Below are 27,348 nucleotides of genomic sequence, written 5' to 3'. Positions count from 1 at the left end.
GGGGGGGGCATTCGCCCCCTCTGACTGTATGGACGCTCCGCCACTGCTCCTACCCCCCCCCCCCCAACCAGAGCCATAACTATTCAGCAGCTTGTCGATGGCATTCACAATGCCTTTGAGAACACATGCTGCCCTCCTAAAGGGGTGAGTTCAGTACAATTTAACACAGTTTCATTTATTAATCTTAAGTCAGTAAGTGGCCCTACTGACTAACTTTTTCATGGCCTTACACAAAGAATCAAACTTTCGGGATTGAGGGCGCGTTTTAAGTCTAGTATTAGAAGAACCGTACCTAGGTACCTAGCTGCTGTGATCAGCTGTACATATTATAAGAGCGAAAGAGGAACTCTCACACGTTCAGTAGTATCTTAGTCGGAAGACTACCGATATTGCATTTGCATTGTGACTGTAATATCATTTCCATTAAGATCTAGGCCTAGCTTAAAGTAAGCTTCCGTTGCAAAGCTTCAGGTGTCGTTCAAGTTATATGTTGTTATTTCCAGTTTCAAAGAATCCAGCGAAATGAGTACTCGTGGAACTGACTCGGTGCCTGTTGTTGATTTCTCCGCATACAGCTTGGAGAAGCACATACCTGATGAAAAAACTTTACAGAAGCTTGTCGATGACATTCACAATGCCTTTACGACAATAGGGTTTGTCTATCTCAAGAACACAGGCTGCCCTCCTCAAGTGGTGAGTTCAGTACGATTTACGACAGTTTCTAACTAATCTAAGTCAGTAAGTGCCCCTAGAACTGACAATCCAAAATGCTGCAGTTGATGCTGAAGGTACAGTACATAAGTGCTTTGAGAAGATTGTGCTGCTATAGGAATCATGGATATATTTCTTAGCTCATGTCCAACTATTTGCTATAATAAACATTCCCATTGAATGACACTTGATATTATTGCATGGTTGACATTGTGTGGAACTCCAGTATATCATGTTGTATATTGATCAACCTTTGCCAAGCATTACCACATAGCCTATAAATGAATTCAACCAGCAGGCACATAGTACTGCATATGATTTTACACACACAGATTAGTGGTAGAATTAAAGGAAATAATATCCCATCCTAGAGAATTTACTACGTAAGTCCCCAAAGGTGCTGACTGACATGGTAGAACAGGTTCGACTATTTGGTACTCCTGGTTTCTAACAGTTGATCATTTTCTGTTTGATCCCTACTAGATCAAAGATGCTTTCCGAAAGTCTAAAGCCTTCTTTGATTTGAATGAAGGTGTCAAGTTGAAACACAGACGAGGAGACATCCTACCAAAGAGTAACTTTGGCTACGTGGAGATGGAACAGGAAGGGTGAGAAATTTAATGTACTCCAACTATCAACATATTGTTACTAGAATTTTTCACCAATATACTGGACATCCAAAAGAAAAGAAACAAGTGCCGAAAAGTAAACCAAAACAAGTATTCTTCTTTCAGGTTGGGTATGTTTGCATGCCCACAGTTTAGTGGGACGTTTATAGATCAGCAAAGTTTAGAAACATTACCTGATGGTAATACAAATCATCATAGAGCTGCATTGCTCAAATTTATCTTACCGTGAATACATGCAAAGACCAGAATAATCAAAACATTATGAGTATCTTGCAAATAGATATATTCAAACTCTGAACAAATGCTCAACAGTTTGTCTTAAAGAGGTTATGAAATGGAAAAAAAATTCTTTCTCATCGTATTCTGTATACTCGTAGCTTTCCAATGATACCCAATTTGTGTCAAACGAAGCTTGCATCCTCGAGGAATAAACGATCAAAAATTCGAGGGTAATAAAAACTTTCGAAAAATTGTTGTATTTATGGTAATACGGCGTGAACGTCAGTCGAGGAACTCAGCTCACTTCCGAGACGTCTGAGAACACACAACATTGCACTGTTGCAGCGCTCCGTAGTAACTGAGATTTGGTGTTTGTCGCTTTGTTTTTACGTAAATTTATCTCGTTACTGTTAAATATGCCGGGACGATATGTGATATCAGGTTGCTCCACCACAATTAATAAGGATTTCAACTGCAAGCGTTTCCAAAAAAAAAAGACAGAAATCGAAGAATTTGAACACGACTCGCTCAAAACACTACACATACACAACGTTATGAGTGCCTGTAGGCCTATATACTGTTGCCAAAGTACTTGTTATGACCATAGCCTAGGCCTCCTCGATACAGCAAATGACGATTTTTTTTTTTGGTTACCTAATATTTTGCACAAAACTTAAAGCCAGTTGGTTTCAGAACAATCACTACTAGATCTGCAAGTTTTTTTTTGTGCAGGTAAAACTGGCGTTTTGTTGTGATTTTGCGTAAGAGTTGGATGATACAATTACACGGGCTAGTCTGCTATACAACGTCTATCAGTTAGGTCTAGACCCATGTTACAACTACTGGTACTATATGGTTGCACTTGCACTGTACAGAACGTCACATTTCCCTTGCACTGTAAGACACAACATTCTAGAAGATTCGCTACGAAGTTAAGTAGCAGGATCATTGACATTCGAGATAATTTAAATCATATGAAGGTCTTAATAACGATGGTTTCGTTTATGCTCAACCGACCAGTTTCGGTTCAGGGTCGTCCAACCGTTCTGCTCAGGGACTTCGCACGGCAGCGACGCGTCTCTGCCATCGGGATCGTTTTACAATTCTTCTGCAAGGGGCTCAATTGATAAGGAAAACCACCGATATTATCTTCATCACCCTCGAAAACTATTTCCTCCTCTTCTTCCTCAAGAAAATAATTTTAGTCAAAGCTTACGAATGTCCTGAGAGGTGAAGTCCTATTTCCTCGGAATCGGGAGATTCGGAAGAAGACAATTGATGAGACGAGTGTTGTGGTTACATGTTGTAAACTGTATAACGCCGTATCGGTAAACAGCGGGGAGTCGGCTTTGGCTGAAATGGTTCCTTTGATGACGTCAGATGAACTGCGGTGGGCAGCTTTGCTTTTTTTTACGATTGGCAGCTCGAGAGGTCTCTAGGGAATACTTTGACAGCGAATTTCTGGCGTTTGAAGCCGTATTTACGGAGAGTTGTGCATGGGTGGTGTTGTAGTAGTGTAGATAAACCATTCCAAGACATGAAAATTTTTCATTTCATAACCTCTTTAAGTTTTGGCAACTTTGTGACTGTCTTACCCAATTTTATATCAGGTTAGAGTCCTGTGAGATGTTTTAAGTTTTGGGAGTTTTATGTTGAAGTTTCAACCACTGAAACAACTGTACTTTCAGAATGTTACAGCGAGGTGTAAAAATAAATTCCAGGACCACTAGTTCTGTGTAAAGTTACTTCATGTTCCTTTTTGCTGATTTGTCAGTTACAATTGTATGGATGTAAAATGCTACAATATTATTAAGCAGTAATGATTTTGAATGTATGTTTTTTTTTTTTTTTTTTGGACTGCAGTGCAGAGATATTATAATGTGTTGATGTTTGTGGGTTTATATGTGAGATGCTTAAACTTGTAAGCATGATAACTCAAAACCTATACATGTGATTGAAACTCACAATTGATATTAGATCCACTTTTATGTGTACAAGAAACACTTTTGTTTATGGTGCCAGAGGTCAAGGTTATCTGAGGTCTTCATTGTATTTACAAGTGTTGCTATGGTTTTGCAAGAGGTCAAAAGCCTTTTGAGATTTCTCAGGAATCTAATTTATCAGCCCTTTTTTGTCTGTTAGTGTGGATATTCTTTTTATCATAATTCCAGTAACTTTTAGTGAACTAAAAGATAACATTGGCATAGATTACAGATGTATCTACTTACCTGTTTTCTCTGTTATTATGTAGGCCACTAATCTATTGAAGTCACAATTTATGCTACTGTAGTGAATTAAGAAGATTTGATGTGTCATTGTCATAGAATTCCTGGCAACAATCTTCAACACTTATAATCACATAATCACATTTTACATTGTAAATTGATGCTATTAAGAAATGATCTTGGTTTGCATGTATACATACACTTTGTGATGAGTTCCATTAATAATAATATTAAGGAAAAGTAATAATTGCACTTGCAACTTAATGTTATTAATTATGATTTACATACCTAAGCTCTTTTCCTCCAAATCAATACAGATTTTACAGTGTCAAACCTTGGAGTTTCTTGTAATTAATAATTTAAGCTTTTGAGTTTTTTTCACAAAATTACACCTTTTGTACCAGTAATGTGTGAACCATATATTGTTGTGATAATTACATCAATTGTTGGGTTTTCAGGATTTGCACTTGATGAATGTATCCTGTGGTTTATGCCACATAAAACACACATTGTAAGGTGGAAACCTTATAATTGCTTTCAATCCTTTAATTTTTACGAGTGCCACCTGGGGTATTTGTTTACACTTCATTGTCCATGTATTCTAAACATGTCAAGGTCAGATTACTGATTAATCAGCTTAACTTCTTTGGGTTACTAGGTGATTTACTTTATCATTCTCTTACCTGACTCTCAAGGAGTGTTAGCTCAGTGGTTAAGGCCGGTGCCTTTCAATCATAAGGTCCCGAATTGGAGTCACACCTAGATTAATGTTTGTTGTCCAGCTACAGAGTTGTTGACAATTGACAACTCATAATCATGGACGTTAAATATGAATCTAAGAGACTGACTTCGGTCAGCTTTCAGCTTTGATAAGCCAATGATGGCTTCTTTGCGAGTTCCTGCTTGCAGGAGGATCTAAAATACAAACATACATACCTGTCTCATACACATATATGCACTTTGATCTACCAAACCTACATCTTTAAACATTCTTTCACTGCACCACTAATAACTAAGGTCATCACACTCTTCCTTCCAAATCAACTATTTAAAAGTCCTATGGTGCATTTTTCAACTAGGTAACTAGGTAAAGTTTAGTATTTCAGTTGTGTTTTCTGTTTAGACTTGTTGATATTTTGTGTAAAAGTAAATTGGCCTGACGTTTCGATGCTAGCAGGATCTTCTTCAGAGACTGTCTTTAAGCTTCTGAAGAAGATCCTGCTAGGATCGAAACAGGCCAACTTACTTTTACACATTCTCTTACACAGGCTCTCTAGTGGATAAGCAGTTGCTAACAGTTTTATTTTATTTTGTCAGAATGTAACTAGAGATCTATATCATCACTTGTTCTAAATTTGTAGAAACTTTCTTAAAAATGACTTTGTAACTGTACAGTATTGATCCCTCAAGACATCTCATTTTGTAGTACATCTTGACAATAAAAAATACCAAGTCCTCATCAGTCACCTGTCGATAGGTCTCCTGGAGTAGATTTCCAATCCGTATCATAAAAGTCAAATGTTTGGTGTTACTTCTGAATTCCGATGTCGTTCCAAAAAATTGTACAGAAACGCACAGGGGACATGGCATATTGGCTTGCTGACTTACCCAGTAAAATTTACAAGTAATTCATACACATATATATATATATTGTGAATTTTGGTATTCTAGGTATAGAATATCAGTTTGCCATTGCAAGACAATAAGCTCAAACCCCCCACATAGCCTAGCCTATAATACAAAATTGGTGCTATTTCATGGGCCATACACATGGACAGAGCTCTAGCAGTATATATATTGCAAACAATTTGTGACACTGTGACAATGTTAGGATACGGCACATGAAATACGCTCTGAATTTTAAAATGTGTTTGTATTTGGCTAGGTGGGTGTTAAGTTTTGTACACCTTTGTACTGTCTGCTATATCATGCTCCCTGCTTAAGATCAATAGAAGCTGGTCTGCAGTGTTCTGTACTTGTTCATATTTTTCTATAAATGTATTGTGGTGGAATTAAACACATCGCTGGTTGCACTCAACTCTTTCAAAGGTTGGCAGGTAGACATTTGAGTTAGAACTTTTGTAAGCTTAGCTGTTATGAAGAAAATTTCATGGCTCTTTTTGTTTTCTGTTTGCTTGTGGTTGAGTATCCCACAGAGGTTACTAGGTCACCCAGGCTAAATCATGGATGTCATATTTAAAAATTGAAGGCAACAAGAAAATCCTCTTAAACATAATGTTGGCATAAAGTTTTTTATGTTATAAACAATTAAAAGCAACATATGCTAGCAGTTTTAATTTCAACATACTTGTAGAGATGTGAATAACATTTGGGGGTTAGTCAAAGTGACTGAATTCAAAAGTCTAGCACACAAACCATTTCTTTCTTAAATACTGAGATAGGTGAAGGTAAATCCCATTGATTAATTCCTTGTCAAAAGGCAAATGCAATCTGTGCGATGATCATAGCTTGTATCCATGTGAAACCTTGCTTGATATATCCCAATTGGTATATACTTCATGTTCTTCTTAGGTCTGATCTAAGAGTATAGAGTCTGCCACATAAACCACCAATCCACTCATTTTTATGTTTGATCCAAGCATGGCAGATAAAAGTGTAGTTCACATGAAACTTGACAAATTGAAGAAACAAGTATATTCTCAGCAGGGAGTTGTTATGGAAACTCCCTGGTCCAATATATAGTCCATGTTTGTGTTAGTGTTATTTTACAGTGCTGTACACTGTAGTTAGGTTACTATGCATTACAGTTTAATTTGTGCAAAACATTGAATATACTGATTCGACCAGATTGTCCATAGCATCCACTTCAATTCAAAGAATAATTTTTTTTATAAATTTTTAATTAATACTAACCAGTTTCTATCAAGATAGGACATTTATGATTCTTTATTGGGATGGGGTAGGGGAGGGGAGCAGGAAAAATGGACTTTGGTTCTTTTGTAAAATATATCCTAATATGTTGTTCTGACATTATTGGTGTCTGCTGGTGTTTTGTTTATCAACTGAATTTCAAAGTTGTTCTATTTCGATTGATATGTGATCACTCACCGCGTATAGGTTTGTAGCTGTGTTGCAAACTAGAAGTATAAACAAAATTAAACATGTCTCTGATTTTGAGTAGGTATAAATCTTATGTTAATAAAACAGAGGTTAATCTCTTAATATCCATTGCATAATCACAGACTTCGGTATTCTAAGCTGCAATGTCCATATCCTTCCATTAAAACAAAACACCATCACCAGATATACCAGCGTCCCAGTGATCTGTTGGTAACAGCGATCCTTGTCAGATGACAATAATGTGAGAGCTAGCAACTAGTAGTCTGAACTGTTTGGCCTGTCTGGATGATGGGCATGTAAATATGAATATTCATCTGTTTGCAGTCATAGAAAGGATGTTTCTAATAAATAATTGCGCAGTTCTCAGCTGCTGAAAAGAGAAATGAACCTATTAACCATCATCATTGGTCAATGTTATATAGAAATATACTTGTGATGGTACAACATCTCAAAACACAATTATAGAGATATCACAGTTTTAATGTTCCTTCTTATGCAAAACTGAAGACTTGATCAAGTCTAAATATAACATGATTCAGCCACATTAACTTGAATTTTGAGATGGTCTTCTTTGCTTACAATATTTATTTTCCATAATAGAGGTGGGTTTTTGAAACATTCTATCTAAGATACTGAAGATCTTAACAGTGGCATCGTGTTCTGTTTACATTCACCATTAATAAACAAACAAGAACATGAAAAGGGAACATAAAATTTTCACCTGCCAGTGATAACTATGACATCACACATTAATAAAATGGCAGTCCCTGAATGTAACATTTAAACTCCAATATCTTGCAACCAAGCAAGATTTACAATTGGGTTGGAGTCAAAGATCTCTACTATAATGATTAGTTTTAAACATCTATTGTTATTGCTGATATTTGAAATATTTCAATGCTTACAAATACTATTTGTAGGATAGGAAATAGAATACTTTCTTTGTACACTCTTTGATACTTTTTCTGGTAAAATTAAGCAACCTATATAATGCACTGCATTGCTACAGTATGCTGTGCCAACACTGATTTGTAATGCAATAAATAAAGTACTCTATGATAGGTACTGTAAATCTACACTGTGGGGCTGCCAGAGAAACTAGTTTGACACCACAATAACAGCTTGTAACCTGATTGGCTAACAGCATCTGGAATAGATGGGGACTGCAACTGTTATACAGTATATATTTGTGTAATGACTTTAAATGGTTGGACTATTAAAGAGGTGATGAGCTGATGAAAGATCATGAGGAAACATTGCCTGCTCATATTATTTGAGTTGCTTTAAATAAGTTAAGGAATGCCAAATGAGTAACACGATATTAAAGATATTCTGCAAGTTTTGTACAGTATGTCCTAATGGATATATTCATAATGGAAACTGAGAAGTCAGTATTAGCAGTTCCTTTGATACTGAAATATCTTCTTCCTTTGCTTCTCCTGGTTCACACACTGTTTGTTTTCCTTTTCCCTAGTATTCATACCTATGGTCCCTATCCTCTCCTACTACCTATCAATTACTCCCTTTGTCATATTTAAGGAACATACCTTCCCTGAGCTTTAAACCTTCTAAATACCCTGCTATCATTGCTAATGTATCAATTCTTACAATGCAGTCTAGATCTTGTCACTGACTTTACTTGACAGTGCTCTTGTGAATCACTTAGTCCATCGGCTGAGTATCAAATTTCCACACTTTCGTTGCACCCCCTTGCAGCTTTAGTGTGAGTAATGAAATGGGCAGTTAATAGTAAAAGAAACAATATTCAGTGTGTTTTCCGCAATGACAGAACTCAGGTCAAAAGGTCTAATCTGTTTTCCAAAACTTAAAAAAACATCTTTTTTTATCTTTTCTCATGTTCAATAATATCTTTGAAATGATTCCTGATGATATATAAGAAGGCCCTGCAGGTATTTTTACTTTTGAAAAGATGTTTTTATAGCCCAGGAAATCAGAGGGGAAGAGTGACTTTTCATCTGTAATGGATTTTACACCCATAGGACATCACTGTGAGGGCAGACACTGTAAACCTATCTGTTAATCTTATTATAGATTAGATAGGCTGATTGAAACCATAAATCTTGACACTTTAGCCTGGAATTGCCTGGTGATATCATTCTCCACCAGTAAAGGAAAAGACCTCAGGTTTACCATAGTCACACTTGTAGCAATGGATCCAGGCACAAGCTGCATTCATTTGCAACATGATAAATGGGTGACATCTCTATGTTCCGACGTCTCTATGTTCCGACGTCTCTATGTTCCGACATCTCTATCAGTTCCAACGTCTCTATCAGTTCCAACATCTCTATGTTCCGACAAAAAGATAAAATTCGGAGCAATTTTTTTTTATCCAAAAATTTGTTTGTACCAAGAAAACTAGTTTTGTGGCCCGAATATTTTTGTGACCCAAGTTTGGGACTCAATTTTTTTGGACCAACATTTTTATCGGACCAAGTTTTTTTAAAACCGTTTTTTCACAGAAAGAAAATGTTACCCAAAGTTTGTTATGACCCAAATAGTGCTTGTGACCGAAACTTGCCTGTGAGCTGAAATTTGTTTGTATGTTTTGGGCCAAATCAATTTTTGAATAAAATGTGTTCAGATTTAGACCAAAATACATTGTAGGCCTACCATTTTTGGGGGGGGCAGTGTCCTGCGCAAATGGGGGGGGGGGCAATAGCCATTCCCCGCTCAACCACTGGGCTCAGTCGTGGAAATTTGAAAACGTCCACAATGCATGCCACACATGCTGTGTGACCAATCATTGCCCCTTGTTAAATTACATAACTATCGGGCGGGTAACATGAAAACTATAGATATCGCTTGAGCAATAAAATAAAGACGCCTGCAGCATGGACAAAAAACATTGCGGGGCACCAACAAAATATCTATCACGTCGCGCCGCTTGCAGTATTCTTTTTTGGTCCCAAAGTTCGGTCCAAAGAATTTTTGTCCAAAAAATGTTTTGTTATTTCCTAAATATAAATTCATAATATACCGGTAGGTTTTGTGGTAACTTCATAAAACTGAGAATTGCTAATGTATGATGCTGGTAATCATTAAGTCTCTCATCCAGGACTTGTCTTAAAGTGCATGCACCTCTGTTGTAACAAACTGTACAATGCTAGATTTATGTATATGAACTTCAGAGTAAATCTTTTTCCTTCCTCTTTCCTTCCTATTATTAACTTCTACATGTATGACCTTACTAAGGCTGTAGCAAACTAAATTACATGTGTTCAAGTGATCAGATGGAAATTGTAACCACCCTGTCCATGGGATGGATTTGTTAGCAGTAGGCTTAGCTAAAGGTTTCTTGTCAGTATGAAATCACTGTCTATGTATATACTTTGATAAATCATGAAAATATTGCATATTTTGTGGTGCCATGACTATAGGCTAGCTACTGGGCAAGAAGCCACTTTCTTAGTAGTGTATATTATACATGTCTCTTCTGGTTTTCACACAGTAAGAATTGTTAAAAGAGCAACTAGCTATTTTAGGTGTGTTGAACCCAGCTGTCAGAATGTCAGTTCCTATGGAACTTACAGCGAGGTCCTACAGGCATCCTAGCAAAATGTCTTCTGAACGGGGTCGCATCTACTAGTCTGACTAATCAGGACCCATACAAACTTGAATGTGGATATGTGGACACTCTTGGATTGTCAGGCTGTGTACTGGTGATTCTGCTTAACACTACCACTTGTAGTTGAGTCAGGTTGTTACTTCTTATAGTGATACAATCTTTATTCTACATATATCGTTTGATGCTGACTTGATTGAATTTAAGTTTGAATTCAAAATGTATTCTGGATACATGACAAATTATAGCATATCAACTGGTTGAAATACCAACTGTACTTACACTTTTGTTAGAGTCAGAGAGGATATTATATCCATGTTGTTAAGTAAATGACAATTGGATAAACAATGGTAACATCTTTACTAAAATTGCATGAATTGTTCCCAAAGCTGTCAGTCTCGATACCAGCTGTTTACCAGTCGTTTAAGCTAAATGAGAATACTGAATAATTACTCTGTGGATTAGATTAACTGAACCAAAACATAAGCTCATGTGGCTAGAGTTTATATATCCATGATGCAATCCTAGCCGTAATAGCCTCATGGTTAATAATGAGCTACTTCTGCAATGTATACTGACATACCTACTGTAGTGAGTTAGAACTAACATGAGGTTAGCATATATCATCCATCCCTACTAGAAGTCAAGGCATTTGACATATTTGGCATGCATGCATGTGTAACAGACCTGGTAGCTATGAACAGGATGTAAACACTATCGAGAAATGTTTATAGAATTACCAAAGAAAACAAACCAAAATACAAAAATAGCGTGCACCAATCCCATGTAACATTAAGTTATATATAGCTACAGCTTTATGATTGTGAAATGTAGTTAGACCTATCAGTGCATGGTTTAACATGGTTGATCCCCAGGAATCTCTATTTCTAGTCATGTAACTAAACTGGATCATTTTGTCAGATTCTTTACCAAGATCATAGTTTGTGCTTGTTAAATAATAGTCCTTATCATTCACATAGCATCAATTTCAATATTAGCCCAGCATTTTGTGTTGATTTTAAGACATGGAATGAAAGTTTTCATTTCTAAAAATCTTGTAACAGTGTAGTTCAGTATACTTTTGAAGCAATGAAGAAACTATTCCCAGATAACCATTCTTACCAGCATTCTGTTATTAAAGCGAGTGAAGATCCACGCACAAAGAAATGTCTGATGCCGGTAATCTGACCTAGTTTCAAATAAGATGTAACAGAAGTGTTAGACACCACCATCGATCCCAGAAAATACACACATAGCTTGCGACCGTCGGTAATTAGACACTAGTGTACATTAATACATGCAGCTACGGTCAATATACCCACAATACAGTGTACAAAGCAGCGATGGACATCTCAGGTCCAGATAAAAGATAACAAGGTATCACGTTTCATTACTGTCTGCATTTTGTAGCGACAAGAAGAAAACTTCACTTGCAAGCAACCGAAAGTTAACTTTTTTCAGAGGGCGGCACTCGGTTTAATAAGGCCTTTAATAACATCTCTGTGTGTTACATCACATGTGTACAACTGTTAGTGCACAGTCAGTTTATAGCAGGATGACACAGGCCTCAACATTCAGGCTGTTACTGGCTCTAAATGTCATCGGATTTTGCTGTTTGCAATGGAAAAAAGGACACCTGCATTTTTCTGATGGTGCAAAATTAAAGTAGTTTTTCTGTAAATTCAAGGAAAAAGCAAGTGGGAATTTCATTTAGGCAACCGGTTTCATATGTTCTAGCATTCTTTAGCAAGTGGCTAACATTTTGAAATTCTAGGCCTGTGATATTTTGTTACAAGTTTGCAGGAACATGACATGCTATTAGTGAATTAAATTTTAACCCTGACCGGTATCTTTTATACTTCAATAAAAGTATTGTTTACTGTCAGTACACATTTCAATGCCTATACGGTTCAGTTTGCAGGCTGATGCTGTAACCGAAAGTGAAATTAATTAAAATTAATAGAACAAAAGGATACAGAAGTCTGTCCTTAAAACATTGCTTTCAAATGATTTGACTGTTCAGAAACATTGCAGTGTTATATATTAATATATGTGGCCATGTAAGCCCCCCCCCCCACCCCCAAAAAACAAAACAAAAAATTCTCAGTGTTATTTTGTTAGAAATAAATAAACAAAGAGATGATAGTAAGGAAGGCCCTATTGATGACAGAATAAATATATCACATCAAAAGGACTTTAACAAGTCAATTTTGAACTGTATGTTTGCTTTATATGACCAATTTGTGCATACTGTGCTATCCATCCTGTAAAAGTGAAAAGAAGATTTGTTTATCACATTGTAAAATAGAATTCCAAAAACACTAATTCAGCTGATTAAAATATGAATGTGTTTGTCTTTCCTCTCTCCACAGACTAAATCCAGAGAGACCCTACAAAGATTTGAAGGAAGCATTTAACTTTGTACCGTGTGAAGCTGAAAGGGTACGGCTGATCTTTAAAGAAGACGCAAATCCTACACATAGTTATTAGTCTATAAAGAGATAAAGATAACTAACATGAATTTCCATAAAAAGCTAAGACAAGCTTTCATGCACACACAAAACTGAAGACTTGATCAAGTCGAACTATGACATCATCGAGCCGCACATGCTCCGCCAATTTGTTACAATTCTCTCTATGCTTTGGAATTGTTTATATGGATTTATGAAGAAGATGGGTTTTGCAAAAGCTGAAAATAAAACATTGAAGCTTTTTAAATGACGACCTAACAATGGCATTGGCTTCAGGGTCAACACAGTTAGCATTCCACCTTGAAAATATGAAAGAAAATTAGTGAGAAGGTAAAAAGGTTTCAAATCTTAGTAGCACTATGACATCACAGATTAACAAAATGGCAGCACCCATGCAGACATGACTTTCCTAAAAGGGTATTTCCTAAATGGAACAAGATTTGTAGTAGCTGTTTTGAGGAGTTTTTCACAAAGATTTCTGTCATGTAAGATGGCTAGGAACTAAAAGTCTTAGAATGACTTTTGTTTCCTTGGGGTGGAAATCAAATTGGACTAGTAAAGCTAATGAAGTTCATTATTTTTCTATGGTATTCAATACTTAAGTCCAAAATAATTAATCTTTTTATGTTGGTATGAAAAACCAAAATCAACTGAAAGGTCTGCTTTATGTGAGACATTTGGAAAGCCTTGCATCAGATAAGGACATATGTTAGTACCATCATGGCAGTGGGATGAATGAAGCAGGGTTAAATAATATCTCAACTTATGACATTTCAGGAAAGAACATGAAAACAATTTAAAAAATAAATCTACATCATGCTTGGGGAGGATGTACTCATGGTTAAAATAAGTTGCCAGATACTAGTCACAAGGCAATAGAAGGATATAAGTTAACCTTATATACGAAGGTCTCAAAGGTCCCTGGGAAATTATTTACAAATTTTAATTACTCAAAATCCAGTCACTTTTGGCAATAGGAACCTATGCATTGTTGGATAGGTGTTGAAATAAGGTTTCCAAATTTTCATCATTGAGCTAATAATATATGCAAATGTGGTCATTCTACATACACTGTAATTTGCTTTGCCCATTTGAAATGAGTTTAATGAAATCTTCTAGAATTTAGATCGCTGGATGTGTTTCAGACATGTTACTTTATACGTAAAATGTAATTTGATGTTTGAAAAAAATAAATAAAAAAATGAACTTTGGGCAGGCAATATTAAAATTTATCCAGTATCTCATCACAAAATGCTCTACAAGATGGTCTATACAAATACAAAGATGTATAGCAGTTTTGTTCACAGGAAACATTATTTTATAAGAATTTGAATAACAAAATGATTCCTTGCTGAGGTACAATGTGCTGAAATGAAGTGGTAGAGGTGAGTGGTTGAAACCTGTACAGCATTGGATATAAAATATTCTGCATAAAAGTCTTGTTTCAACTTAAAATTTGCATCGTTATTATCGAATTATTGACTTTTCTAGGCAATTAGTTATTGAGATTACTCTTCTTTCCAGGTTTCAGCTGAACTGGATAAGTTTCCAGTAGTCTCAGATATGAGCAGAGCTCTTCAAACCTTGTTTGATGCCGGAAATACAGTCCAGATGAGGGTCCTGGAAATCATGGGTCTGGGCCTCGAACTTGATGTGAGTATTAAGAAGAGGCCTATTACTATTCCATGATAATTTTGCCTGCATAATGTAATTCATTCTTGAAAAGTTACATTGAATAATAACCCGAACAGTGATAATTCCACAACAGCTATGTGGAAGAAAAAAGTGAACAGTGATAATTCCACAACAGCTAAGTGTGAGAATAAAGCAAACAGTGATAATTCTACAACAGCTACGTGTGAGAATAAAGCAAACAGTGATAATTCTACAACAGCTACGTGTGAGAATAAAGCAAACAGTGATAATTCTACAACAGATATGTGGGAGAATAAAGCAAGCAGTGATAATTCCACAACAGCTGCATGGGAAGAAAAAAGCGATCAGTGATAATTCTACAACAGCTACATGGGAGAATAAAGCGAACAGTGATAATTCTACAACAGCTATGTGGAAGAATAAAGCTAACAGTGATAATTCTACAACAGCTATGTTGAAGAATAAACAAAACAGGGATAATTCCACAACAGCTACGTGGAAGAATAAAGTTAACAGTGATAATCCCACAACAGCTACGTGGGAGAATAAAGCAAGCAGTGATAATTCCACAACAGCTGCATGGGAAGAAAAAAGCGATCAGTGATAATTCTACAACAGCTACAAGGGAGAATAAAGCGAACAGTGATAATTCTACAACAGCTATGTGGAAGAATAGAGCGAACAGTGATAATTCTACAACAGCTATGTTGAAGAATAAACAAAACGGATAATTCCACAACAGCTACGTGGAAGAATAAAGTTAACAGTGATAATTCCACAACAGCTACGTGGATGAATAAACTGAACAGTGATAATTCCACAACAGCTGAGTGGGAAGAAAAAAGCAAACAGTGATAATTCCACAACAGCTACGTGGAAGAATAAAGTTAACAGTGATAATTCCACAACAGCTACGTGGAAGGATAAACCAAACAGTGATAATTCCACAACAGCTACGTAAAAGAATAAAGCGAACAGTGATAATTCCACAACAGCTACGTGGAATAATGAACCGAACAGTGATAATTCCACAACAGATACGTGGAAGAATAAGCAAACAGCTACGTAAAAGAATAAAGCGAACAGTGATGATTCTACAACAGTCAGTGGAAGAATATTTATAAAAGAGAACCGTGATAATTCTACAACAGCTATGTAGAAGACTAATGCGAACAGTGCTGTTTTCTTAGAAAGATCTCAGTTCCTTTGTACTTCATTTTAAGTTGGTCTTTCATAATATACTCTGCTGAATGCATTGAACAATAATGCTATTTACTTTAATTGCAAATGTATTTTAAAGTTGGGGTGTGAGAGGAGAGGGTGGGGTGTTACTAAAGGTAAAGCCAAAAGAACAGTGTAGCTGGTTATATCACCAACTGGATCTGGAATGAAAACAAAATTGTGTTTTTTTTTTCACAAATTATGTCCACTCAAGAGTTCAATAATACAAAAATCACGAATGAATCAATCTGGTTCCATACCAACATTAAAGAACATTCATGTGACTCCCATATCCAAACAAAATACCACCCATTATAGTGATACATGATAAAAAACTCTACCTTATCTAATCTTTACAGGACCCACAATTTTTGGCCAAGAAGCACCAATTCTTTTGCAAAACTGGCACCCTGCGAAGCTTACACTATCCCCGCCTCAACATGAAGGAAATAAAAGAGAACCAAGTCCGTTGTGGAGAGCATTCCGACTATGGAAGCATCACGTTACTCTTCCAGGATGGCAAGGCAGGTCTGCAGGTAGGCTACAGAGCTATAACTGGGATATTGCTGATAATACTTCTCCTTTATCTGCACACTTGAAAGCCTACAGACTCTAAGGTTTCTCATGGCTGCATAGCCTTGTCACTTTGTAAAGCAAATATTTAGCAGTAAAGGATGTGCAGCTTTGGTTAAAAGAAATACTTTCAATACAGTGTGTCAAAAGATGTGAGATAAAAGTAGAAACTTTACAACAATATTTCTTGGTAAATGAAGAATTTGTGAAAAAACTGTTAAAAAGTCTCAGTTTCAAGAAAGTAGTTGAAAATGTGGAGAGAATCAAATCTGAGAATATTTGATGAAATGGTCCAAATTTTGAGATAAATGTTGAAGTTTGCTATGTCTTGTCTGTGCCACTGTAGGGTATACAAAAGGAAAATTCTTCTAGGGAAGATTTCAAAGTGGCCACAGTTGATCACTGGTAATGCCACAGGTCTATGTGAATAGCTCATCTTTGTATCCATAACCTGATTCAAGATGGCTGTTTAAAGCAAATGATTTATGAGGTTGATAATTAGATGTGCACTAAAATTTAAGTGAAGATTGATTGCATATGTGTTGCATAATCTACAAGTTTACAGGGCTTAAAAAGTTGCAGAGAAGACATTGTGGTACTGATTGATCATATATTATATATTCTTCCCTCTTTCTATACTAGTACAGCTCTACTGATTACTGTGGTTGAAGTTAGATGCTTAGAAGTTACAATACTGTATAGTATGTTGTACATTAAAAGGTGTTGTCTGGCATAGACAAAGTTACAATGGATTGTGCCACCAGCATCGTATGAATTGCATAAAATTATGCTTGGAATTACTTTTTATCAAATTTTATGCAAAAATGCTTAATTATGAAAAGTTGTTTAGAGTAGATATTCATGCTTGGTAAAATTCAAGGGGGTGAGGAGGCAGCATGGGATGGCAAACCTAAATTTGGGGGACATGTGTCCTTCCTGCCCTCCCACCTTCTCCCTCCACCCCTCCTTCTCCCTTAGTGATGACCCTGTCCGTGAGAATGACTGATAATAGTTTCCTTTATTTATTTTTCCTTTATGTATAAGCCATGAACTAACTAAATAATGTACAGTTTTCTATAGTGGAACATACAACCTCTTTCTGTATGAAGTATGCCATGTAATGTAATTAATTGGAAAATTCATAACTGGTTCCATTGATATGAATAGTGTTACTTCTTTGTATATTGTGAAGGTACGCAATGTTCATGATGAATGGGTGAAGGCCCCACCCATAGAGGGAACTATTCTTGTCAATATTGGAGATCTTATGCAGAGATGGACTTCGGACAGATTGATTGCATCAGTAAGTGTAATTCGTCCATACCAGGCAGGCCGGTCCTTCTCCTAACCGGAGGGCCCTGTTTCAACTTTCACAGTGGTCCAATTAAACCTGAAGTATGCATGATACAATAACTACATATTCATTAATGTGAATTGAAGAAGTGCAAATTCTTAGGTTGTCATTGCTTAACTTGCTATCATAGGGAAAGATCTTTCAGTGTAGTTGTAATTGGATTTATGTAAAATGAAAATGGAAAAGTAGCAACCTTATCGAGCATAGAGCCATACAAACAGGAAATACAAAGAGTAATGAAAAATGCAATTTCTTCATCAAGCTACTGTTTGTTTAAGGGCCATTACAAACAACAAGTCTCCAAGCCTCCAAGTCAACAAGCCTCCATGGCTTCTTTCGCGAGTTCCTGCTTGCGGGAAGATCAAATATACATACATACATACATACATACATTATAGAGAGAATACAAAGATGTGTTTTTGTACACAATTGTTAAAAAACGTTTACTCAGGATGTCCTTGCAGACCTCTGATTGGCCATCCTCATCAATAAAAAGTTAATAATGATTGGACAAAGACCTTGACAACTTCCTGACATCAAAAGAAACAAAAGTTGCACAGCAGTTCTTTACACACAGATTCAAAATAGTGTGTGTTAAACTGTATCAGCATGTGTTGCTATTGACATTTGTTTGTTTAACATGTTCCATAATTTATGATAAATTTATTGCTATTAAATGTGATGGCTGCTAAATTATCCGTGTCTGCTGGTAGCTTGGATTCTTATCTGTCTACTGTTGTATCTATACATTACACACAGATTGATTCTTAAAGTAACTATACATTATAACTTTGAGCTTAAATAGTAATGGTTAAAATATCCTTAATGAGTTGTTAACTAAGCCTTTGTGGGCAAAATGTACCTATTGTTGTAGTACTCGCAAGTACTGTTAACTTTAACTCATACCCCTCCCTCCCCTCCCCCATGTAACTTGCTACAGTCATAAGTCCAAGTACTGTTGCTTTACAGAGTTGTAATAAGTCTCTTTAAGTCCTTGTCTGTGATTTTCTTGACTCTAGTCACTGTAATAACTCCACAATCTTCTTCATGTCATTTTATTCAAAACAAATTTTAAGTGACTCTAGGCATGACTGTTTTACACTGTTGTTATAGTAATAATGACTGGCAACTTAGTACAAAAAATGGTCAAAATGATATGGAAAAAGGAGATTGTGGCTGATTTTGATTGCAGCTATCTGAACACAGGCCCAAGTTATCTGGTAAAGGATAAAACTAAAGTGTACCACAGGACAATTCCATACTACTATAGGTACTTTGCAATCAGGGTAAAAGTTTGATTCCAAAACTTAAAAGTACAATCAAATTGGATATTAACTTCTCACAAAGACTCTCATTTTCAAAAAAATTGCTTCTTTATTATTATTATTATTATTATTGGGACATTGTTGTTTACTTTTTATATAAATCACCAATTAGGTGGGTATACAATTCCTCTCCCCTACCCACTTCCAATGTGGGATATCTTGCCATGTACCCACCCGGGTTATTCCTGTTATGCCTGTAGTCGACAGATCTTTAGAGGTATCAGTAGCTTCATTGCATCATTCTTCTTACTTTGCAGAAACACAGAGTTATGTTGCCAACCACAGAGGAAGAGAATTCTGCTAGCAGACAATCCATAGCATTATTTGGCCACCCTGACGATGATGAAATCATTGCGTGCCTGGACGGCTCTAATAAATACCCTCCCATAGGGAGTAAGGAATACCTAGAGATGAGGTTCAGCATGACTTATTAAATACCCTCCCTCTGGCAGTAGGCTAGAGTATCTGGAAATTATACCCATTCTTGTCTTCGCACCACCATGAAACCTTTGCTTCAATCATAAATATTGTTTTTGCACAGTTACCATAGTAGCACACGTAGGACATGTTTATTTCCTCTTTTACAACTTTGTACCATTTAGTTGGCACCCTGTGTTGTTTTAGATTCAAATTAATTTCCGACAGAAACAATCAGTAATACAGGAAATTTCTGCTTCCTTTGTTTTGGTCACATGCCTTGTTGTTCCAGTTGGGCATACCTGCAAAGGTCTCCGTTATTAAATTCCATGCTATTCAGTGTACAGTATGTCATATAATTCAGACAACCAAAGTAAGTAGAAATATATACACATATATATGTAATTGAATTTTCCATTTGTTTGATTTTCATTGTAACATGAAAATGTCCTATGAACAAAGGTAACCTTAAGTCATCATTTTAGTTTCATGTAAACAGTTTTATCAAGCTTTCGAAAAGTTCTCAAGATAGTAGCAACGGTTTTGAAGTCAGACATCCCCTTGCATGAGCAGGAACCCACTACGTGTTTGTCATCATAGTCATAGGCGTAGGCGTACGAGGCGGGGGGGGGCAGACTGCCCCCCAAATTTCCAGAGGACAAGAAATTCGGGCAAAAGTTCTGACAAATTCGGGCAGCCTAAGAGGAAAAAAAATTATAAATATAGTTAAATATGCAGTAGCTAGCCCAAATTTTTTTCAAATTTTTGCCCGACAATTCCGTGGAGAGCGTTTTGTGTTATTTGTTTTGTGATATAGCTCTAATGATTTTCTTTAATTAGCATCATGATGCCCGAATATTTCCGTGTAACACCACCGTAAGCACAGCTCATCTGGGCTACCACGCTTTTTGCACTATCGCCCAAAATTATTAACAGGGAACGCTGCTCACAATATTCGTGGTGACATCCATGCATGGAAATTAGCAGTCTCTGAAGTGAATGACTACAAGTCTAAAACGATCGTTAAAATTTTTTCTTCTTCTAATTTACCAAATTTTTGTGGAAGTGTAAATTTCTAAAACGTGAAATTATAAAATTAAGAATGTTTAGATGCAACTTGCAAGGCCTCAGAAGTGCCATTTCCTGCAATCTGAGAGGCAGATTTTGCCCCAAAAAAATTTGTACGCTACGCGCCAACCAATGGTGGCGCTCCGCTTAGATAGTGTCACAGGAACTTTCAGGCACAAAAGTTTCTGCCCCCCCCCCCAAACTGAATTGGTCCTGTACGCCTATGATCATAGTAACCATGAACAACTTCAGTTACACATTATTTACAGTTACACAGTATTTACAGTTACACGGTATTTGTATCATCCTTCACCTACCTGTCTCCTCACACTTTGCAGTACGTAGAGAGACCCTAGCCAAGTGCGTAGCCAAGGGGGGGGGGGCAAAGAGGGTGAATGCCCCCCCTTGAGCAATTTTTTTTTGTATGTTTTCATGATATCGCTAGTAATATCAAAATAGTAAATGCTTAGATTCAACTTACAAGGCCAGGGAAGTGCCATTTCCAGCGATCTGGGAGGCATTTTTGGCCAAAATTTTCTTGTACGCTTCGCGCCAACCCATGGTCGTGCTATGCTTAGATAGTTTCCAATACTGAATCTATGGCTGTAATAGGTTGCCTACAGGTTCGCCCCTCCCTTGGCAAATTCATTGCTACTCGCCTGCCGGTCCTGATGACCAGCCATTCGTAAAGTTTTGCTCAACTTGTGATGACAATTTTTACGAAAGGTGAAGACTAAGAAGTTTCCTTTCTTCAAAGCACTGAGCATATATATCACAAAAAGGCAACTTTACAATGGGTTTGGGCTTTTGAGAGGATTTTCTCCTGCTAGCACACCTATTTCAAACTTCTGCATTTGGCACTCAAAGTGGCAGCCCACCCGTAAAAAACTGATCTTCCATTTCTCCACCTCATTCAACTTAATATTTTGTCTTTCCTTTGCATGAAAATGAAAAGATTAATTTCTAATGATCACACATCAATAGTATTTTGGTCAAAAGTTTGGTTAAATTTCAAAATTGAACTTCAAGAAAGTTGATCCAGTGATGGTTAACCAGAATGCAACATTGAACACTAACACTATTATCTGCTAAATAAATGCGTTCAATGGTCATTTATGTATCAGTCAAATTGTTAATCCTCTGGAGGGTACTGCCATTCACCCTTCCCCTCCCCAGTGCAGGGGCGTATCCAGGGGGGCGCAATAGGCGTGCGCCCCCCTATTGGCCGTCACCAAAATAAAAAAAGTTTAGCCAAAAAAAAAAAAAAATTGATGACGACCTTTATGTGAGATCTACTGGAAGAGGGCTGTTTTCATTCCATATTTGGATGGCCTGATTACTGAGCTGTCAAATCGTTTCACCAGCCTGTCCCATAAAGCTGTTCGGGCGTTGTGCCTTCTTCCAGCGAACCTTGACCTCTGCTCTGATGACAAGGTCGATGCCATCGTGCAGTATTACGGCCCGGACATGCCATCTCCTGCTTCTGTCTCCCAGGAGGTTCGGCTCTGGAAACGGTTCTGGCGGGAAGTGGATGACGCTGAAAGACCAAAAACAGTCAGTGACACACTACGGCAGATGAACAGCAAGCAGTTTCCAAATGTCTGTGCTGTACTCCAGATTTTGCTTCTCCTGCCAGTTACAAGTTCCAAGGTTGAGCGAGTTCATTCCGCCTTCAAGATTGTCAAGACGAAGCTTCGCAGTACCATGTTAGAAGACCGCCTCAATGCCTTGATCCTGTTGTATTTCCACAAGGACATTGCCTTGGACTATGATGAAATTGTCAACATCTACAGTCGCAAGCATCCACGAAGGATGACATTTCTTAACCCAATGGAAGAGAAGTAATTATCTCTGCATCAATTTCAGTCAAATTTAGCAGTAATGCAACCACTGTGTGTACAGTCAGACCACTTTGCTATTGTTGCCAAACTTCATGTTGTAAATCATTGATAAACTAAAGTAAAATTCATAAATTTCTTAAAGGCTTTGATGGTGAAACTTGGCAATCACCAGATTTCCCAGTCGGTCACAAGTTTTACAAACACTAAGTGACATGCCAGCCATACTAAATTGTGCATTTTGTGTCCATTTTTTATGGAAATGTTGCTTATTATTAAGGTCGAAAAATGGATCACATATGGCACCATTTTGCATTTCAGCCCTTCTTCGAAGCAAAAATTGTCCACCCCTCCCCTTAGACCCATCCCCCAGGACGGCGATCATTCATGCCTGACGCCCCCCCTAGTGGAAAATCCTGGATACGCCCCTGCATTCTCCAACAACTCTATCAACCGTATCAATCATAGATTGCCAGTAACACTCTGGAGGGTACAGCCAGTCACCCCCCTCTCCCACAACTCTACCCACTGTATCAATCATAGATTTCCCCCTTCCCCGCACACAATTCTGCCCACCGTATCAATCATAGATTACCAGTAACACTCTGGAGGGTTCTGTCATTCATTCCCTCCCCACCCTCTCCCACAACTACCCACTGTATCAATCATAGATTCCCCCATCCCTCTCTCCCACAACTCTACCCACCGTATCAATCTTAGATTGCCCCCTCCCCCTCACACAACTCTACCCACTGTATCAATCATAGATTGCCAGTAACACTCTGGAGGGTTCTGCCATTCATCCCCCCCCCTCTCCTACAACTTTCCCACCGTATCAATCATAGATTGCCAGTAACACTCTGGAGGGTTCTGCCATTCATCCCCCCTCCCTCTCCTACAACTTTCCCACCGTATCAATCTTAGATTGCCCCCTCCCCCTCACACAACTCTACCCACTGTATCAATCATAGATTGCCAGTAACACTCTGGAGGGTACTGCCAGTCACCCCCCCCCCCTCTCTCTCACAACTCTACCCACCGTATCAATCATAGATTGCCAGTAACAAGTTTACAATGAGTCTACTACAGGTTATTGAGGTTTCTGTGTTGAAGTGTTTCTTATTTTTTTTTTTTTTTTTTTGCATTATCTTCTTTCTCATTCACTTTTCTGAAAGGGTTAACAGATATAAAGCTCATTGTTTAATATATTAAATTATGTTTAACCATGTTATAATTGTGTAATACCATTCTTCTTGTCACATTTTTATATTACCTGGAATAAATACCTTGAACCAAGAGTTATTGTCTTTGAAAGGATTTATTATGTTTCTATTTATGCTGGTTTCTCCATTTTTTCTTGGTTTCATCATCTATGGCATACATTGTTCCTATGGAGTCCATTGTATTTTTTTCCTATGGAGTCTATTGTTTGATGGAGTCCATTGTTCCTATGGAGTACATTGTAATTTGTTCCTATGGAGTCTATTGTTTGATGGAGTCCATTGTTCCTATGGAGTACATTGTTCTGTGGAGTACATTGTTCCTATCGAGTGACTAAAATGACTGAAGTACTTTCCTTAGGGTTGTCAACTTTTCCCAGATATCATGGAGTCAATTTAGACAATGTGATGTCAAAAAGAGAGAAAATGCCCAGAGGATGGCAGTCGGTTTCAAAATTACTTTATTTTTCTGCAAATTTTAGACAATATCCTATCGATGGTCTTTAGCCTGAACAATTCATCGTGACCTACTGAAGCATTGCTGCTCTAGTTCCAGCAACGGTATATATATATATATCTATATATATATATATATATATATATATATATATATATATATATATATATATATGTGTGTGTGTGTATGTGACGTAGAATCAGGTCGCAAGTCTTCCGAGGGGTGTGTAGAGGTCAGAGGTCGTGAACCAACTCCGTACGTGCGTTTGTCAACGAATACCCGTATAAGAATATAAATCCGAGTTGTTTTAATGTCAGATTAAATCTTCAAACCACTATTATTTCTGGCTAAATTTCAAACCCAACGTTTGGTATATTTATAATAAACAACCCAACTGGAGGCAGAGTCCGTGATAACACGTAGATGTTTTTTGTTGTAAAATAACAACCCATATGTATCATGCACTTAACATGTATTACTACTCAAAATATTAACTTATATCCAAAATTAGTCATGAAATAGAACTCTCTATATCAGTTTAATGCAGCATAGAATAATTAAAGATGTACGCCTAATCATGCTCAACATCGCAGTCCAAGTCACTTGAATTAGTTATATCAAGTTGTCGAAGTTTGGACGGTAACTTCAAGACCCGAAAAGAAAATATTATTTGAACACAGTCCAAAATGATCAATTTGTATATGATAGTCACGTGACTCATCTAAATAATGACGTTGCCGGAGGGTCCATTAATCAGGTGTTCCTCCTACGCATGTCAAACTATCAAGGTTAATTTAGTCTTTGGTGTTACTCAAATACAGAATGCATAAAGAAAGATGAGACGTCACTAGATGCGCATTGACACGTCATATCTATAGTAAACGTCATTACAAGACTGAGGTACATTTGTGATATTTCTTTCAACCTGTGAAACTATCAAGTATACCATTACTTCGACACTAAGTACTCCTTAAATGTGACGCCTCTTCAGTTTCATGCCGGTGGATACGAACATTTCATAGGTAGCTTCTTGACACCAATGCAGATTTTTTTTTCCCGGATTTGTTGTCTTGTCTGAACTCAACTAAACGCATGAGGATTTCTTAGATGAAATGTTGCTGTCTTGGTTGAACACAATATTATGCATCGCCGGGTAGTATTATAGCCAGGCATGTTAGGTTAAAGATCATAGTGTTCAGGGGCGTATCCAGGGGGGCGCAACAGGCGCGCGCCCCCCTATTGGCCGTCACAAAACAAAAAAAAGTTTAGCCAAAAAAAAAATTGATGACGACCTTTAAGTGAGATATCGGTGATCGCTCAACCCCCCCCCCCCCCCTCCCGTATGCTTTATTTTTTGTTTGCCAAAAAAAGGTTCTGGCAAAGTTCGGCGGCATAATAGTTTTAGAAACATAGATGGTAATTGTGTTTGTATTATCACTATAAACACTAAGTGACATGCCAGCCATACTAAATTGTGCATTTTGTGTCCATATTTACTGGAAATGTTGCTTGGATCACATATGGCCATGGGCGGCGATCCTGGGGGGAAGGGGGGATATATCCCCCCATGAAAATGGGTGGAGGGGATGTAATACACCATATCCCCCCCCCCCCACCAAATGCCAGGGATAAGAATATTTTCATGCCTACATTTACTCTCTTAATTCGTAAGATTGACAAAGTCAGTGGTAGCTAAGATTGACAGTAGTTTTCAATCTATTTGATTGAAAATGAACTGAAATCTAAGCTAATAGATTGAATACGTCTTATCCTTGACTTAATCGTTTTTTAGATTTACAGATATATCCAATGAAAACGCTAGAATCAAGTCACGTGGTGCAAATAAAAGTCAGTCTTGTAAAGATTGACTTTTATCCAATCAGATTACGCCAAAACAAATACCAACGCTGCCTATTGTCCAATCAGATTTCGCAAAACCAAATACCCACTGCTGCACCGCGTACGTACACACAGCGTAATACATTATACCGGTCTTCTATATACTGCTCTGCACAACGCACTGCATGAAACGTATATGATAGTACACAGTACTGATTGACTGATTGTGCCAAAACAGCGGTGTATTTTAGTTCAGTTTCTTAAAACCTTTCGAAGAAGCCTTCTCATTTCAAGAAAGATGGCAGGAACCGTAAGAAATTTTCTGGCGAAGAAAGAGTTCACGGAGGAGATAATCACTATTCTAGAAGGTTCGTATTTTTGACTTTTTAACACCTTTCAGCTAGTTGTCGATCATGTAGCCTAGCATTTCGCTGTTCAGTCTGCTTAGTTGCTGATCTACTAAGCCTATGATAACGTTAGGCTTACGTTACGCTTTTCTTATCGTCTGTATTTCAAAATGCTCGTTTTATACCAGTGGCGTAGGAAGGTAGTTTTGAGTGGGGGGGCTGAAGACTGATGGCCGGCCTGGGGGAGGGGTCTAAGGGGAGGGGGTGTTCCCCTCCCCTTTGGAATTTTTTTGCATTTCCAGGTGGCTTCAGATGTAATTTGGTGCAATATAGCACACTTCAACACCCACTCCATTTTGTAAACTTAATTTTGTATTTTCACCTGGCCTTAGATGCAATTTGGGGCTCCAAATGAGATTTTTTTTCTCATTTGGAAATGAAAAAGGGGTTTTCTGACTTGCGAAGTGGGGGGGGGGGCGGAATGATACTTCCGCCCCTCCACATTTTTCACTGGGGGGGCTGGCGCCCCCCCCCCCCCCCAGCCCCCCCCCGGTTCCTACGCCCTTGTTTTATACGCTTTCATTTACTCCTTTAATTTGTGTATCTGCCCATCTTCAATTTTCCTTTTCTTTTATTGTTGCATTTCCTACTTTAATTATATTAGACTTAAAGTTAGGCAAGGGTCTATTGTGACTTTTGGCGTAATGAGGTTTAACGCACTGCAGAGAAAATCGGATGCGTATGTGCATGCGGTTTAATTCAATTACAGTAGGCCTAGGATTTATCGTGATACATTTGAAACATTCATTCAACTTCGGTTGTGTAGTCTAGCAGCATGATAGATAAAGACCATCGCCATATTCACATTGAAACTTGTTAGGCCTATGGCAGGCAAGGCCTAACGTTAGACCTAGCCTTGGCCCTTGCTAGTGCTATATCAACTGTTAAACACTACAGTGCTGTGTTTCCTTCATACCTTCCCACCACATCCCTTGTGCAGAGTGTACAAAATTCTTCACACAGTGACAGTCTAGAATAGTATAATATCACGCTAGAATTGTATAGGAGAAAAAGTCATCAAATGATAAATCATTAATCACATTCCAGTTAC

At 37.5% G+C, this 27,348-nt stretch overlaps 2 protein-coding genes across 2 annotated transcripts; both read left to right on the top strand.

Annotated features, from left to right (window-relative positions):
- The first annotated feature begins 307 nt into the window (after nucleotides 1–307).
- Nucleotides 308–23,672, top strand: LOC139967522 (uncharacterized). Its single transcript, XM_071971413.1, has 7 exons — nucleotides 308–693; nucleotides 1,195–1,319; nucleotides 12,824–12,893; nucleotides 14,447–14,575; nucleotides 16,159–16,335; nucleotides 17,565–17,675; nucleotides 19,309–23,672. The coding sequence occupies exons 1-7, from the start codon at nucleotides 523–525 to the stop codon at nucleotides 19,483–19,485; spliced, it is 960 nt and encodes a 319-aa protein (XP_071827514.1). The 5' UTR covers nucleotides 308–522; the 3' UTR covers nucleotides 19,486–23,672.
- Nucleotides 21,330–22,381, top strand: LOC139971985 (52 kDa repressor of the inhibitor of the protein kinase-like). Its single transcript, XM_071978852.1, has 2 exons — nucleotides 21,330–21,333; nucleotides 21,942–22,381. The coding sequence occupies exons 1-2, from the start codon at nucleotides 21,330–21,332 to the stop codon at nucleotides 22,379–22,381; spliced, it is 444 nt and encodes a 147-aa protein (XP_071834953.1).
- Nucleotides 23,673–27,348: the final 3,676 nt, after the last annotated feature.

This window comes from Apostichopus japonicus, chromosome 1 (assembly GCF_037975245.1).
Source record: "Apostichopus japonicus isolate 1M-3 chromosome 1, ASM3797524v1, whole genome shotgun sequence".
Taxonomy (NCBI): domain Eukaryota; kingdom Metazoa; phylum Echinodermata; class Holothuroidea; order Aspidochirotida; family Stichopodidae; genus Apostichopus; species Apostichopus japonicus.
This window is presented reverse-complemented; position numbering and strand designations above follow the sequence as displayed.

Coding starts and splice junctions, on each gene's coding strand:
- LOC139967522 (XM_071971413.1), top strand. CDS start 523: ATGAGTACTCGTGGAACTGACTCGGTGCCTGTTGTTGATTTCTCCGCA. Junction 694..1,194: donor CAGGCTGCCCTCCTCAAGTG/GTGAGTTCAGTA, acceptor GATCCCTACTAG/ATCAAAGATGCTTTCCGAAA. Junction 14,576..16,158: donor GTCTGGGCCTCGAACTTGAT/GTGAGTATTAAG, acceptor TAATCTTTACAG/GACCCACAATTTTTGGCCAA.